Source organism: Panulirus ornatus, chromosome 3, assembly GCF_036320965.1.
Source record: "Panulirus ornatus isolate Po-2019 chromosome 3, ASM3632096v1, whole genome shotgun sequence".
Taxonomy (NCBI): Eukaryota; Metazoa; Arthropoda; class Malacostraca; order Decapoda; family Palinuridae; genus Panulirus; species Panulirus ornatus.
Genome location: NC_092226.1, coordinates 45,543,962 through 45,560,389, shown reverse-complemented (window position 1 = coordinate 45,560,389; position 16,428 = coordinate 45,543,962). Strand labels below are relative to the sequence as shown.

General features: G+C 42.2%; 1 protein-coding gene across 1 annotated transcript in view; it reads right to left on the bottom strand.

Annotated features, from left to right (window-relative positions):
• Positions 1-16,428, bottom strand: part of LOC139762511 (uncharacterized) — an 854,543-nt gene that overhangs the window by 186,806 nt on the left and 651,309 nt on the right. Inside the window, exon 20 of the mRNA XM_071687495.1 lies at positions 5,682-5,819. Within this exon, the coding sequence (XP_071543596.1) occupies positions 5,682-5,819 (138 nt within the window). The remainder of the gene's footprint in view (positions 1-5,681; positions 5,820-16,428) is intronic.

Sequence of the window (16,428 nt, the reverse complement as noted above, 5' to 3'; positions counted from 1 at the left end):
GTCTCAAGCGCCAAAGCTACTGAACACTCACTCAGCTGCTCCCAAAACACTTGCCTCTCATTATCTCTCTTCTCACGACCAGGTGCAGAAGCACCAATGATCACCTATATTTCTCCATCCACTTTCAGTTTTACCCACATCAATCTAGAATTTACTTTCTTACACTATCACATATACATATGGCCCATCCTCTAATACATACACATATAAACATAAATACCCACATATACACAAATACATACATATAAATACAAACATACACATATGCAGACATAACATAAATACTCATGTACATATTCGTACTTGCCTCCCTTCATCCATTCCTACTGCTACCCAGCCCCAAAGGAAAACAGCATCACTATCCCCTGCTTCAGCAGGGTAGTGCCAAGAAAACAGACAAAAAGGCCACATTCGTTCACACTCAGTCTCTAGCTGTCATATGTAATGCACCAAACCCACAGCTCTCTCTCGAAATCCAGGCCCCATTGACCTTTTCATGGTTTACCCCACATGCTTCACATGCCCTGGTTCAGTCCACTGAGAGAACGTTAACCCCAGTATACAACATCATTCCAATTCACTCTATTCCTTGCACACCTTTCACCCTCCTCTATGTTCAGGCCCCGATCACTAAAAATCTTTTTCACTCCATCCTTCCACCTCCAATTTGGTCTCCCACTTCTTCTTCCCTCCACCTCTGACACATATATATCCTCTTTGTCAATCTTTCTTCACTCATTCTCTCCTTATGTCCAAACCATTTCAACACAATCTCTTCTGCTCTCTCAACAATACTCTTTTTATTTCCACAATTCTCTTACCCTTGCATTACTTACTCGATCAAACCACCTCATACCACATATTGTCCTCAAACATTTCATTCATTTATATGTTCAGTATTTCCCGTGTTAACAAGGCAGAGCCCAGAAGAGACAAAGAAATGGCCTCAATCGCTCACATCCGCTCTCTAGCTTACATGTATAATGCACTAAACCCTAATCAGGCCCCAGACCCACTGACAATTCTGCAATTTACCCCAATCGCTTTATATGCCCATGTTTGACCCACCTATTCTAGGCATCAGAAAAGATACACTCATCATAAATATCAACATACAAACTACATGCCCTAAGAACACTAAACAGTACAAGATTTGGACAAAAAAGAATTCCTTAGCACCCTCTTGAAGCACTTCACCTACTCCACCATAAACTAAGCCTCATCTGCCTGGTTGTACAATCTCTCAAGAGAATTATAACAAAGTTTCAAAACACAAAAATAGTGTACTCAATGCAATAACTGGTTACCTCACAACATGAAACACTCAACACCTACACAATGAAACAAAGATCCTCCTAAAAATTCCACTTCAGCAAAATCAGCACTAAACTCTTTGCAAAAGCATTAGACCACTTTCATCAAAACCATCCCATTACTAACCAACAACCCCACATCAAAAATAGAAAGTCTACCCTTGCCTCCCATTTCAGCAACATTTATTCAAAAATCTTACCATCCCAACAAATGTTACTCTGACAAAAAACAGGCACACTGAAATGACCTGAGAGACATTAAATAAACATCCTTCCAATCCAGTTTTAAGTATCACCTAAACTGATACACAACTATCAGAAACCAAAGTCCCAAGTCATACAAAAAGTCATGCTCCCTAGCCCGTACTTGGGATATCACCCACCCTGCAACATTACAAACAATGATTTAACATATCCCAAGACCCTTCATTTCCCATGAAGCAGCTACCACAATGGAGACACATAACCCTTACAACTCAATTGCTGTGCATTATCTCCTTATAGATGCATGAGCACAAAACATTACTGTTCATTATGACCTATGGCCCTGCATAGTGGATGTGGAGCTTTCTGAACACTGCACAGGCCCTACAAAGATATAAAGGCTTCCTGGGGCAATAAGTGAACAATTTTCTTTCATTATTTTACTTCTGTCGCTGTCTCCCATGTTAGCAAGGTAGCGCAAGGAAATAGATGAAAGAATGGCCCAACCCACCCACATACACATGTATATACATACACGTCCACACATGCAAATATGCATACCTATACATCTCAACGTATACATATATATACACACACAGACATATACATATATACACATGTACATAATTCATACTGTCTGCCTTTACTCAATCCCATCGCCACCCCGACACACACGAAATAACAACACCCTCCCCCCGCATGTGCACGAGGTAGCGCTAGGAAAAGACAACAAAGGCCACATTCGTTCACACTCAGTCTCTAGCTGTCATGTAATAATGCACCGAAACCACAGCTCCCTTTCCACATCCAGGCCCCACACAACTTTCCATGGTTTACCCCAGACACTTCACATGCCCTGGTTCAATCCATTGACAGCACGTCGACCCCGGTATACCACATCGTTCCAATTCACTCTATTCCACCTTTCACTCTATGCACGCCTTTCACCCTCCTGCATGTTCAGGCCCCGATCACACAAAATCTTTTTCACTCCATCTTTCCACCTCCAATTGGGTCTCCCACTTCTCCTCATTCCCTCCACCTCTGACACATATATCCTCTTGGTCAATCTTTCCTCACTCATTCTCTCCATGTGACCAAACCATTTCAAAACACCCTCTTCTGCTCTCTCAACCACACTCTTTCTATTACCACACATCTCTCTTACCCTATTATTACTTACTCGATCAAACCACCTCACACCACATATTGTCCTCAAACATCTCATTTCCAGCACATCCACCCTACTCCGCACAACTCTATCCATAGCCCACGCCTCGCAACCATATAACATTGTTGGAACCACTATTCCTTCAAACATACCCATTTTTGCTTTCTGAGATAATGTTCTCGACTTCCACACATTCTTCAAGGATCCTAGAATTTTTGCCCCCTCCCCCAACCTATGATTCACTTCCACTTCCGTGGTTCCATCCGCTGCCAAATCCACTCCCACATATCTGAAACACTTCACTTCCTCCAGTTTTTCTCCTTTCAAACTTACCTCCCAATTGACTTGACCCTAAACCCTACTGTACCTAATAACTTTGCTCTTATTCACATTTACTCTCAGCTTTCTTCTTTCACACACTTTACCAAACTCAGTCACCAGCTTCTGCAGTTTCTCACATGAATCAGCCACCAGCGCTGTGTCATCAGCGAACAACAACTGACTCACTTCCCAAGCTCTCTCATCCACAACAGACTTCATACTTGCCCCTCTTTCCAAAACTCTTGCATTCACCTCCCTAACAACCCCATCCATAAACAAATTAAACAACCATGGAGACATCACACACCCCTGCCGCAAACCAACATTCACTGAGAACTAATCACTTTCTTCTCTTCCTACATGTACACATGCCTTACATCCTCAATAAAAACTTTCCACTGCTTCTAACAACTTGCCTCCCACACCATATATTCTAATACCTTCTACAGAGCATCTCTATCAACTCTATCATATGCCTTCTCCAGATCCACAAATGCTACATACAAATCCATTTGCTTTTCTAAGTAAGTGAACATATAAATACATTTTGTACTTCATGCAACACAAAACACAGCTTTTCTCTATAATCATGCCTCCAAAAATTACCCTGCATCTCACATATTAATGGTTAGGCCTTGAGGTACCCAATTACCAGCACTGAAACTAAAATTTAAACTCCTCCATTTGACACAGAAGTCTCTCAATGACCTCCAAATTAAACATATAAGATTATAAATCATTAAACAGGCCTGGGAAGGATCTAAAAAGACTTGAGGAAGACCTGAGAAAGACTTAGGAAGACTTAGGAAAGACTTTTGGAAGACCTGGGAGAGACTTAAGAAGGTCTGGGAACACTTGGGAAGAACTGAGGTCGACCTGTGGAGGGTTTGGGGAAGACTGGAAGTCTTTTCCAGTTCTTCCTTGAGTCTTCCTAGACCCTCCATGGGTATACCCTTTATCTTCCCAAATACTTCTCAAGGCTTCGCCAAGTCTACCAAGATCTTCCCCAATAATCCCTAGGTCTTCCACGGGTCTTCCCTGGTACTCGATAGGTCCAACCTCGGTTCCTAACAAACTAGGCTTAGGTAAGACTGATGAGGAAGCCCCTGCATACTAACTAAAGAAACTCAACTTTTTTCTTCTCGATAATCTCAGTTAAATTCAGGATTAATAAAAATATGATATGCATATGTGGTGGGAAATACAGTACATAATTACCTAGTACCTAGTATCTAGAAGAGAGTAATAGGTTTCTGCACTAGGATGATAAGAAATTCATGAAGTTGAGTCACTTTTGTTACATGGATATCAAACACCTTTAATGTTTGTCCTGAGCTTTATGCTTCATTCATGTTTGGAGTTGACAATCTATTCCTTAGCTTTCTCAAAACCTTTTATTGAAAAAATCTACTAACAGATTTTTTGATACTCTTCTTCCACCTTCGTCAACAGTAGCTTAGTTTAAATGTGGTGGATCTACGCCGTGTGGCTCTACAATTCCTCCTTCAGGAAAACCAGGTTTCAAAGTACCTCAGATTACCCATGAAAGATATTGCTACCTTGGGTTTAGTTCTTATTTTCAGAGTTTTCCTAACCCTCCTCTATCATGTGAATATACTCTCATGTTTGTGGAACAGACCGTGAGAAAAGAAAACTTGGTTGGAAAACATTTCCTTGCCAAAAAATATTTCTTCTTGACCTTTGGTAGCTCCCTTGGGTTGGCACACATAATCTGCAAAATGTGAGCTTGCAGTAGCTGCTGTGTGTGTGTGTGACAGTAGGGGGCCAGTGACATTCACCTATTGACTGGCAGAGAGCATTCCTATCAAAAAGCAGTGTCTGCAGACATCTTGGAAGTTTACATGGATGGGTGAAAGCTGCTGCCTTCTCACTAAACCATGAGGGTGCTGGCTAAATCCTGATCTGGTTATTCCTGGGGAGTCTGTTACCCTTGTGGAACACTGCCTCAGAGAGAAGTTTTTTCAACTTTCAAAAGATACATTTATTGTTTGTTACCCTAACTTTTTTCATCCTACCTTCTTCAAAATTCTCTCTAGACCAATTCTAATTTATTTCTAAGATGAAACATAAACTTTGTTTTTACCAGTATTACTGTCTGCCGATTCACTGAACAGGAAATAAACTAATAACAAGATACTAATTATACCTATTAAACAGCTGAGTAAGCTCTTGGATGACACAGCATTACAATGAATAATTATAACAGAAAATATTAGTCTTACTTCCAAATTCTACAAAACTCAAAAAAGAGCTCTGTTTAAGGAAGCATGACTCAATCATAGACTGGTGATGGACAGGGATAGATCCGTGAAAATTGAGTGAGAATGTCAATGGAGCAAAGATAGCAAATCAGCAAAGGCAGAGATGGATTGAGGATGGTGATTCAGTAAAGGTGGTGATGATGCAAGAGTAGTGATGGTTCAAGGGTCATGATAGAGTCACTATCCTATAATCTCAAAACAAGTGGCCAGAGGAAACTAAAAGTCACAGCTTGGAAACCAAATATCTATAGTGACATAATAATAACACTTCCATATCAAAACATGATCACAAAAAGTGGCCTTATAGAAATGTAGGCTTTACTTATACTGTCTTCAAGAACATGATCTGTAAGTGACAATCATAAACATAAAGGAGCCTCCAGTTCTTACTTGATACAACTCGATACACATGATTTGAGCCATTCATTCTATAGTGTAGTTCATATGAGCATGCTGGGCCATTACAGTCTTCATGCTCCCATTCCAGGTGGTCATCTTCTTGATCAATGCTCTCAATCTTGCCTGGGACTGAAAAATCCATGGTAACAACAATGTCAAAACAGAGCAAAACAATAAAGAACCAAAATGCATATATACATATATATATATCTTTCTTTCTTTCATACTATTCACCATTTCCCGTGACAGCGAGGTAGCATTAAGAACAGAGGACTGGGCCTCTGAGGGAATATCCTTACCTGGCCACCTTCTCTGTTCCTTCTTTTTTGGAAAATTAAAAAAACGACAGGGGAGGATTTTCAGCCCTCCGCTCCCTTCCCTTTTAGTCATCTTCTACGACACGCAGGGAATACGTGGGAAGTATTCTTTCTCCCCTATCCCTAGGAATAATATATATATATATATATATATATATATATATTTTTCAAGGCTCCCAAAATTTTCGCCCCCTCCCCCACCCTATGATCCACTTCCGCTTCCATGGTTCCATCCGCTGACAGATCCACTCCCAGATATCTAAAACACTTCACTTCCTCCAGTTTTTCTCCATTCAAACTCACCTCCCAATTGAGGGAATAGTGGTTCCAACAATGCTGTATGGTTGCGAGGCGTGGGCTATGGATAGAGATGTGCGCAGGAGGATGGATGTGCTGGAAATGAGATGTTTGAGGACAATGTGTGGTGTGAGGTGGTTTGATCGAGTAAGTAACGTAAGGGTGAGAGAGATGTGTGGAAATAAAAAGAGCGTGGTCGAGAGAGCAGAAGAGGGTGTTTTGAAATGGTTTGGGCACATGGAGAGAATGAGTGAGGAGAGATTGACCAAGAGGATATATGTGTCGGAGGTGGAGGGAACGAGGAGAAGAGGGAGACCAAATTGGAGGTGGAAAGATGGAGTGAAAAAGATTTTGTGTGATCGGGGCCTGAACATGCAGGAGGGTGAAAGGAGGGCAAGAAATAGAGTGAATTGGAGTCATGTGGTATACAGGGGTTGACGTGCTGTCAGTGGATTGAAGCAAGGCATGTGAAGCGTCTGGGGTAAACCATGGAAAGCTGTGTAGGTATGTATATTTGCGTGTCTGGACGTGTGTATGTACATGTGTATGGGGGGGGGGTTGGGCCATTTCTTTCGTCTGTTTCCTTGCGCTACCTCGCAAACGCGGGAGACAGCGACAAAGTATAAAAAAAAAAAAAAAAAAAAAAAAAAAAAAAAAAAAAAAATATATATATATATATATATATATATATATATATATATATATATATATATATATATATATACATATATATTTCTTTCTTTCTTTCATACTATTCGCCATTTCCCGCATCAGCGAGGTAGCGTTAAGAACAGAGGACTGGGCCTCTGAGGAAACATCCTCATCCAGCCCCCTTCTGTGTTCCTTCCTTTGGGAAAAAAAAAAAAAAAAAAAGAGAGGGGAGGATTTCCAGCCCCCCACTCCCTTCCCTTTTAGTCGCCTTCTACGACACGCAGGGAATACGTGGGAAGTATTCTTTCTCCCTTATCCCCAGGGATATATATATATATATTTTTTTTTTTTTTGCTTTGTCGCTGTCTCCCGCGTTTGCGAGGTAGCGCAAGGAAACAGACGAAAGAAATGGCCCAACCCACCCCCATACACATGCCTTGATTCAATCCACTGACAGCACGTCAACCCCAGTATACCACATCGTTCCAATTCACTCTATTCTTTGCCCTCCTTTCACCCTCCTGCATGTTCAGGCCCCGATCACACAAAATCTTTTTCACTCCATCTTTCCACCTCCAATTTGGTCTCCCTCTTCTCCTCGTTCCCTCCACCTCCGACACATATATCCTCTTGGTCAATCTTTCCTCACTCATTCTCTCCATGTGACCAAACCATTTCAAAACACCCTCTTCTGCTCTCTCAACCACACTCTTTTTATTTCCACACATCTCTCTTACCCTTACGTTACTTACTCGATCAAACCACCTCACACCACACATTGTCCTCAAACATCTCATTTCCAGCACATCCATCCTCCTGCGCACAACTCTATCCATAGTCCACGCCTCGCAACCATACAACATTGTTGGAACCACTATTCATTCAAACATACCCATTTTTGCTTTCCGAGATAATGTTCTCGACTTCCACACATTCTTCAAGGCTCCCAGAATTTTCGCCCCCTCCCCCACCCTATGATCCACTTCCGCTTCCATGGTTCCATCCGCTGCCAGATCCGCTCCCAGATATCTAAAACACTTCACTTCCTCCAGTTTTTCTCCATTCAAACTCACCTCCCAATTGAATTGACCCTCAACACTACTGTACCTAATAACCTTGCTCTTATTCACATTTACTCTTAACTTTCTTCTTTCACACACTTTACCAAACTCAGTCACCAGCTTCTGCAGTTTCTCACATGAATCAGCCACCAGCGCTGTATCATCAGCGAACAACAACTGACTCACTTCCCAAGCTCTCTCATCCCCAACAGACTTCATATATATATTGACGTTTGTGTAAGTGAATATTGCATTTCTCTTTTCCATAGCCAGAGGTTGAACCATTATGTGACATTCATTTTTTCATTTCATTTCAAGCTGGAAGTTTCAGTTTTCTAAATTGTTTCTTGCATTTTTCATGTGTGTATATATGTATGTGTGTGTGTGTGTGTGTGTATATGTGCGTGTGTGTGTGTGTGTGTATATATATATGTATATATATGTATATATATATATATATATATATATATATATATATATATATATATATATATTTTTTTTTTTTTTTTTTATACTTTGTCGCTGTCTCCCGCGTTTGCGAGGTAGCGCAAGGAAACAGACGAAAGAAATGGCCCAACCCCCCCCCCATACACATGTATATACATACGTCCACACACGCAAATATACATACCTACACAGCTTTCCATGGTTTACCCCAGACGCTTCACATGCCTTGATTCAATCCACTGACAGCACGTCAACCCCGGTATACCACATCGCTCCAATTCACTCTATTCCTTGCCCTCCTTTCACCCTCCTGCATGTTCAGGCCCCGATCACACAAAATCTTTTTCACTCCATCTTTCCACCTCCAATTTGGTCTCCCTCTTCTCCTCGTTCCCTCCACCTCCGACACATATATCCTCTTGGTCAATCTTTCCTCACTCATTCTCTCCATGTGCCCAAACCACTTCAAAACACCCTCTTCTGCTCTCTCAACCACGCTCTTTTTATTTCCACACATCTCTCTTACCCTTACGTTACTCACTCGATCAAACCACCTCACACCACACATTGTCCTCAAACATCTCATTTCCAGCACATCCATCCTCCTGCGCACAACTCTATCCATAGCCCACGCCTCGCAACCATATATATATATATATATATTATCCCTGGGGATGGGGTGAAAGAATACTTCCCACGCATTCCTCGCGTGTCGTAGAAGGCGACTAGAGGGGACGGGAGCGGGGGGCCAGAAATCCTCCCCTCCTTGTATTTTTTAAATTTTCTAAAATGGGAAACAGAAGAAGGAGTCACGCGGGGAGTGCTCATCCTCCTCGAAGGCTCAGACTGGGGCGTCTAAATGTGTTTGGATGTAACCAAGATGCGAAAAAAGGAGAGATAGGTAGTGTGTTTGAGGAAAGGAACCTGGATGTTTTGGCTCTTAGTGAAACGAAGCTCAAGGGTAAAGGGGAAGAGTGGTTTGGGAATGTCTTGGGAGTAAAGTCAGGGGTTAGTGAGAGGACAAGAGCAAGGGAAGGAGTAGCAGTACTCCTGAAACAGGAGTTGTGGGAGTATGTGATAGAATGTAAGAAAGTAAATTCTCAATTAATATGGGTAAAACTGAAAGTTGATGGAGAGAGATGGGTGATTATTGGTGCATATGCACCTCGGCATGAGAAGAAAGATCATGAGAGGCAAGGGTTTTGGGAGCAGCTGAATGAGTGTGTTAGTGGTTTTGATGCACGAGACCGGGTTATAGTGATGGGTGATTTGAATGCAAAGGTGAGTAATGTGGCAGTTGAGGGAATAATTGGTATACATGGGGTGTTCAGTGTTGTAAATGGAAATGGTGAAGAGCTTGTAGATTTATGTGCTGCAAAAGGACTGGTGATTGGGAATACCTGGTGTAAAAAGCGAGATATACATAAGTATACGTATGTAAGTAGGAGAGATGGCCAGAGAGCGTTATTGGATTACGTGTTAATTGACAGGCGTGCGAAAGAGAATTTTGGATGTTAATGTGCTGAGAGGTGCAACTGGAGGGATGTCTGATCATTATCTTGTGGAGGATGAGGTGAAGATTTGTATGGGTTTTCAGAAAAGAAGAGTGAATGTTGGGTGAAGAGGGTGGTGAGAGTAAGTAAGCTTGGGAAGGAGACTTGTGTGAGGAAGTACCAGGAGAGACTGAGTACAGAATGGAAAAAGGTGAGAACAATGGAAGTAAGGGGAGTGGGGGAGGAATGGGATGTATTTAGGGAATCAGTGATGGATTGCGCAAAAGATGCTTGTGGCATGAGAAGAGTGGGAGGTGGGTTGATTAGAAAGGGTAGTGAGTGGTGGGATGAAGAAGTAAGATTATTAGTGAAAGAGAAGAGTGTTTGAAGGAATAGTGGTTCCAACAATGTTGTATGGTTGAGAGGCGTGGGCTATGTATAGAGTTGTGCGCAGGAGGGTGGATGTGCTGGAAATGAGATGTTTGAGGACAATGTGTGGTGTGAGGTGGTTTGATCGAGTAAGTAATGTAAGGGTAAGAGAGATGTGTGGAAATAAAAAGAGCGTGGTTGAGAGAGCAGAAGAGGGTGTTCTGAAATGGTTTGGGCACATGGAGAGAATGAGTGAGGAAAGATTGACGAACAGGATATATGTGTCAGAGGTGGAGGGAACGAGAAGTGGGAGACCAAATTGGAGGTGGAAAGATGGAGTGAAAAAGATATTGAGTGATCGAGGCCTGAACATGCAGGAGGGTGAAAGGCGGGCAAGGAATAGAGTGAATTGGATCGATGTGGTATACCGGGGTCGACGTGCTGTCAGTGGATTGAATCAGGGCATGTGAAGCGTCTGGGGTAAACCATGGAAAGTTGTGTGGGGCCTGGATGTGGAAAGGGAGCTGTGGTTTCGGGCATTATTGCATGACAGCTAGAGACTGAGTATGAACGAATGGGGCCTTTGTTGTCTTTTCCTAGCGCTACCTTGCACACATGTGGGGGGAGGGGGATGGTATTCCATGTGTGGCGAGGTGGCGATGGGAATGAATAAAGGCAGACAGTGTGAATTGTGTGCATGGGTATATAGGTATGTGTCTGTGTGTGTACATATATGTGTATATTGAGATGTATAGGTATGTATATTTGTGTGTGTGGACGTGTATGTATATACATGTGCATGGGGGTGGGTTGGGCCATTTCTTTCGTCTCTTTCCTTGCGCTACCTCGCAAATACGGGAGACAGCGACAAAGCAAAATAAATAAAAAAAAAAATATCTATGTATATATATATATATATATATATATATATATATATATATATATATATATATATATATATATAAATAAATATATATATATATACATATATACATATATATATATATATATATATATATATATATATATATACATATATATATATATATATATATATTTTTTTTTTTTTTTGCTTTGTCGCTGTCTCCCGCGTTTGCGAGGTAGCGCAAGGAAACAGACGAAAGAAATGGCCCAACCCCCCCCATACACATGTATATACATACGTCCACACACGCAAATATACATACCTACACAGCTTTCCATGGTTTACCCCAGACGCTTCACATGCCTTGATTCAATCCACTGACAGCACGTCAACCCCAGTATACCACATCGCTCCAATTCACTCTATTCCTTGCCCTCCTTTCACCCTCCTGCATGTTCAGGCCCCGATCACACAAAATCTTTTTCACTCCATCTTTCCACCTCCAATTTGGTCTCCCTCTTCTCCTTGTTCCCTCCACCTCCGACACATATATCCTCTTGGTCAATCTTTCCTCACTCATCCTCTCCAAGTGCCCAAACCACTTCAAAACACCCTCTTCTGCTCTCTCAACCACGCTCTTTTTATTTCCACACATCTCTCTTACCCTTACGTTACTCACTCGATCAAACCACCTCACACCACACATTGTCCTCAAACATCTCATTTCCAGCACATCCATCCTCCTGCGCACAACTCTATCCATAGCCCACGCCTCGCAACCATACAACATTGTTGGAACCACTATTCCTTCAAACATACCCACTTTTGCTTTCCGAGATAATGTTCTCGACTTCCACACATTCTTCAAGGCCCCCAAAATTTTCGCCCCCTCCCCCACCCTATGATCCACTTCCGCTTCCATGGTTCCATCCGCTGCCAGATCCTCTCCCAGATATCTAAAACACTTCACTTCCTCCAGTTTTTCTCCATTCAAACTCACCTCCCAATTGACTTGACCCTCAACCCTACTGTACTTAATAACCTTGCTCTTATTCACATTTACTCAACTTTCTTCTTCCACACACTTTACCAAACTCAGTCACCAGCTTCTGCAGTTTCTCACATGAATCAGCCACCAGCGCTGTATCATCAGCGAACAACAACTGACTCATATATATATATATATTATCTTGTGGAGGCTAAGGTGAAGATTTGTATGGGTTTTCAGAAAAGAAGAGTGAATGTTGGGGTGAAGAGGGTGGTGAGAGTAAGTGAGTTTAGGAAGGAGACTTGTGTGAGGAAATACCAGGAGAGACTGAGTACAGAATGGAAAAAAGGTGAGAACAATGGAAGTAAGGGGAGTGGGGGAGGAATGGGATGTATTTAGGGAATCAGTGATGGATTGCGCAAAAGATGCTTGTGGCATGAGAAGAGTGGGAGATGGGTTGATTAGAAAGGGTAGTGAGTGGTGGGATGAAGAAGTAAGAGTATTAGTGAAAGAGAAGAGAGAGGCATTTGGATGATTTTTGCAGGGAAAAAATGCAATTGAGCGGGAGATGTATAAAAGAAAGAGACAAGAGGTCAAGAGAAAGGTGCAAGAGGTGAAAAAAAGGGCAAATGAGAGTTGGGGTGAGAGAGTATCATTAAATTTTAGGGAGGATAAAAAGATGTTCTGGAAGGAGGTAAATAAAGTGCGTAAGACAAGGGAGCAAATGGGAACTTCAGTGAAGGGCGCAAATGGGGAGGTGATAACAAGTAGTGGTGATGTGAGAAGGAGATGGAGTGAGTATTTTGAAGGTTTGTTGAATGTGTTTGATGATAGAGTGGCAGATATAGGGTGTTTTGGTCGAGGTGGTGTGCAAAGTGAGAGGGTTAGGGAAAATGATTTGGTAAACAGAGAAGAGGTAGTAAAAGCTTTGCGGAAGATGAAAGCTGGCAAGGCAGCAGGTTTGGATGGTACTGCATTGGAATTTATTAAAAAAGGGGGTGACTGTATTGTTGACTGGTTGGTAAGGTTATTTAATGTATGTATGACTCATGGTGAGGTGGCTGAGGATTGGCAGAATGCGTGCATAGTGCCATTGTACAAAGGCAAAGGGGATAAGAGTGAGTGCTCAAATTACAGAGGTATAAGTTTCTTGAGTATTCCTGGTAAATTATATGGGAGGGTATTGATTGAGAGGGAGAAGGCATGTACAGAGCATCAGATTGGGGAAGAGCAGTGTGGTTTCAGAAGAGGTAGAGGATGTGTGGATCAGGTGTTTGCTTTGAAGAATGTATGTGAGAAATACTTAGAAAAGCAAATGGATTTGTATGGATTTATGGATCTGGAGAAGGCATATGATAGAGTTGATAGAGATGCTCTGTGGAAGGTATTAAGAATATATGGTGTGGGAGGCAAGTTGTTAGAAGCAGTGAAAAGTTTTTATCGAGGATGTAAGGCATGTGTACATGTAGGAAGAGAGGAAAGTGATTGGTTCTCAATGAATGTAGGTTTGCGGCAGGGGTGAGTGATGTCTCCATGGTTGTTTAATTTGTTTATGGATGGGGTTGTTAGGGAGGTGTATGCAAGAGTTTTGGAAAGAGGGGCAAGTATGAAGTCTGTTGGGGATGAGAGAGCTTGGGAAGTGAGTCAGTTGTTGTTCGCTGATGATACAGCGCTGGTGGCTGATTCATATGAGAAACTGCAGAAGCTGGTGACTGAGTTTGGTAAAGTGTGTGAAAGAAGAAAGTTAAGAGTAAATGTGAATAAGAGCAAGGTTATTAGGTACAGTAGGGTTGAGGGTCAAGTCAATTGGGAGGTGAGTTTGAATGGAGAAAAACTGGAGGAAGTGAAGTGTTTTAGATATCTGGGAGTGGATCTGGCAGCGGATGGAACCATGGAAGCGGAAGTGGATCATAGGGTGGGGGAGGGGGCGAAAATTCTGGGAGCCTTGAAGAATGTGTGGAAGTCGAGAACATTATCTCGGAAAGCAAAAATGTGTATGTTTGAAGGAATAGTGGTTCCAACAATGTTGTATGGTTGCGAGGCGTGGGCTATGGATAGAGTGGTGCGCAGGAGGATGGATGTGCTGGAAATGAGATGTTTGAGGACAATGTGTGGTGTGAGGTGGTTTGATCGAGTAAGTAACGTAAGGGTAAGAGAGATGTGTGGAAATAAAAAGAGCGTGGTTGAGAGAGCAGAAGAGGGTGTTTTGAAATGGTTTGGGCACATGGAGAGAATGAGTGAGGAAAGATTGACCAAGAGGATATATGTGTTGGAGGTGGATGGAACGAGGAGAAGTGGGAGACCAAATTGGAGGTGGAAAGATGGAGTGAAGAATGTGTGGAAGTTGAGAACATTATCTTGGAAAGCAAAAATGGGAATGTTTGAAGGAACAGTGGTTCCAATAATGTTATATGGTTGCGCAGTGTGGGCTATAGATAGAGTTGTGTGGAGGAGGGTTAAGATTGTAAGTGAAAGAGAAGAAAGAGGCATTTGGATGATTTTTGTAAGGAAATAGTGCAAATGACTGGGAGATATATAAAAGAAAGAGGCAAGAGGAGAAGAGAAAGGCACATGAGGTGAAAAAAAAGGCAATGAGAGTTGTGGTGAAAGAGGGAAAATAAAACGATGTTTTGGATGGGGGTAAATAAAGTACATAAGAGAGAACAAATGGGAATCTCAGTGAAGGGGGCAAATGGGGAGGTAGTAACAAGTAGTACTGAAGTGAGAGGGAGATGGAGTGAGTATTTTGAAGGTTTGTTGAATGTGTTTCATGATAGAGTGGCAGATATAGGGTGTTTTGGTCAAGGTGGTGTGCGAAGTGAGAGGGTTAGGGAGAATGATTTGATAAACAGAGAAAAGGTAGTGAAAGCTTTGCAGAAGATGAGAGCTGGCAAGGAGGTAGGTTTGGATGGTCTTGCAGTGGAATTTATTAAAAAAGGGGGTGACTGTGTTGTTGACTGGTTGGTGAGGATATTCAATGTATGTATGGTTGATGGTGAAGTTCCTGAGGATTGGCAGAATACATGTATAGTGCCACTACACAAAGGCAAATGGGATAAAGGTGAGTTTTCAAATTACAGAGGTATAAGTTTCTTGAGTATTCCTGGAAAATTATATGGGAGGGTATTGATCAAGAAGGGTGAAGGCATGTACAGAGCACCTGACTGGGGAGGAGCAGTGTGGTTTCAGAAGTGGTAGAGGATGTGTGGATCAGGTGTTGGCTTTGAAGAATGTATGTGAGAAATACTTAGAAAAGCAAATGGATTTGTATGTAGCATTTATGGATCTGGAGAAGGCATATGATAGAGAAGCTCCGTGGAAGGTATTAAGAGTATATGGTGTGGGAGGTATGTAGCTAGAAGCAGTAAAATGTTTATTGAGGATGTAAGGCATGTGTACAAGTAGGAAGAGGGGAAAGCGAGTGGTTCCCAGTGAATGTCGGTTTGCAACAGGGATATGTGATGTCTCCATGGCTGTTTAATTTGTTTATGGATGAGGATGTTAGGGAGATGAATGCAAGAGTTTTGGAGAGAAGGGCAAGTATGCAGTCTGTTGTGGATGAGAGGGCTTGGGATGTGAGTCAGTTGTTGTTCGCCATTGATGCAGTGCTGGTGGCTGATTCGAGTGAGAAACTGGAGAGGTTGGTGTTTGAGTTTGGTAAAGTGTGTGGAAGAAGAAAGCTGAGGGTAAATGTGAATAAGAGCAAGGTTATTAGGTTCAGTAGGGTTGACAGACAAGTCAATTGGGAGGTAAGTTTGAATGGAGAAAGACTGGAGAAAGTGAAGGGCTTTAGATATCTGGGAGTGGATTTGGCAGCGTATGGAACCATGGAAGCGGAAGCAAGTCACAGGGTGGGGGAGGGGGTGAAAGTTCTGGGAGCATTGAAGAATGTGTGGAAGTCGAGAACATTATCTCGGAAAGCAAAAATGGGTATCTTTGAAGAAATAGTGATTCCAACAATGTTATATGGTTGTGAGGCAGGGGCTATAGATAGGGTTGTGTGAAGGAGGGTGGATGTATTGGAAATGAGATGTTTGAGGACAATATGTGGTGTGAGGGGGTTTGACTGAGTAACTAATGAAAGGGTAAGAGAGATGTGTGGTAATAAAAAGAGTGCGATTGAGAGAGCAGAAGAGGGTGTTTTGAAATGGTTTGGCCACATGGACAGAATGAGTGGGGAAAGATTGACAAAGAGGATATCTATGTAAGAGGTGGAGGGAATGAGGAGAAGTGGGAGACCAAATTGGAGG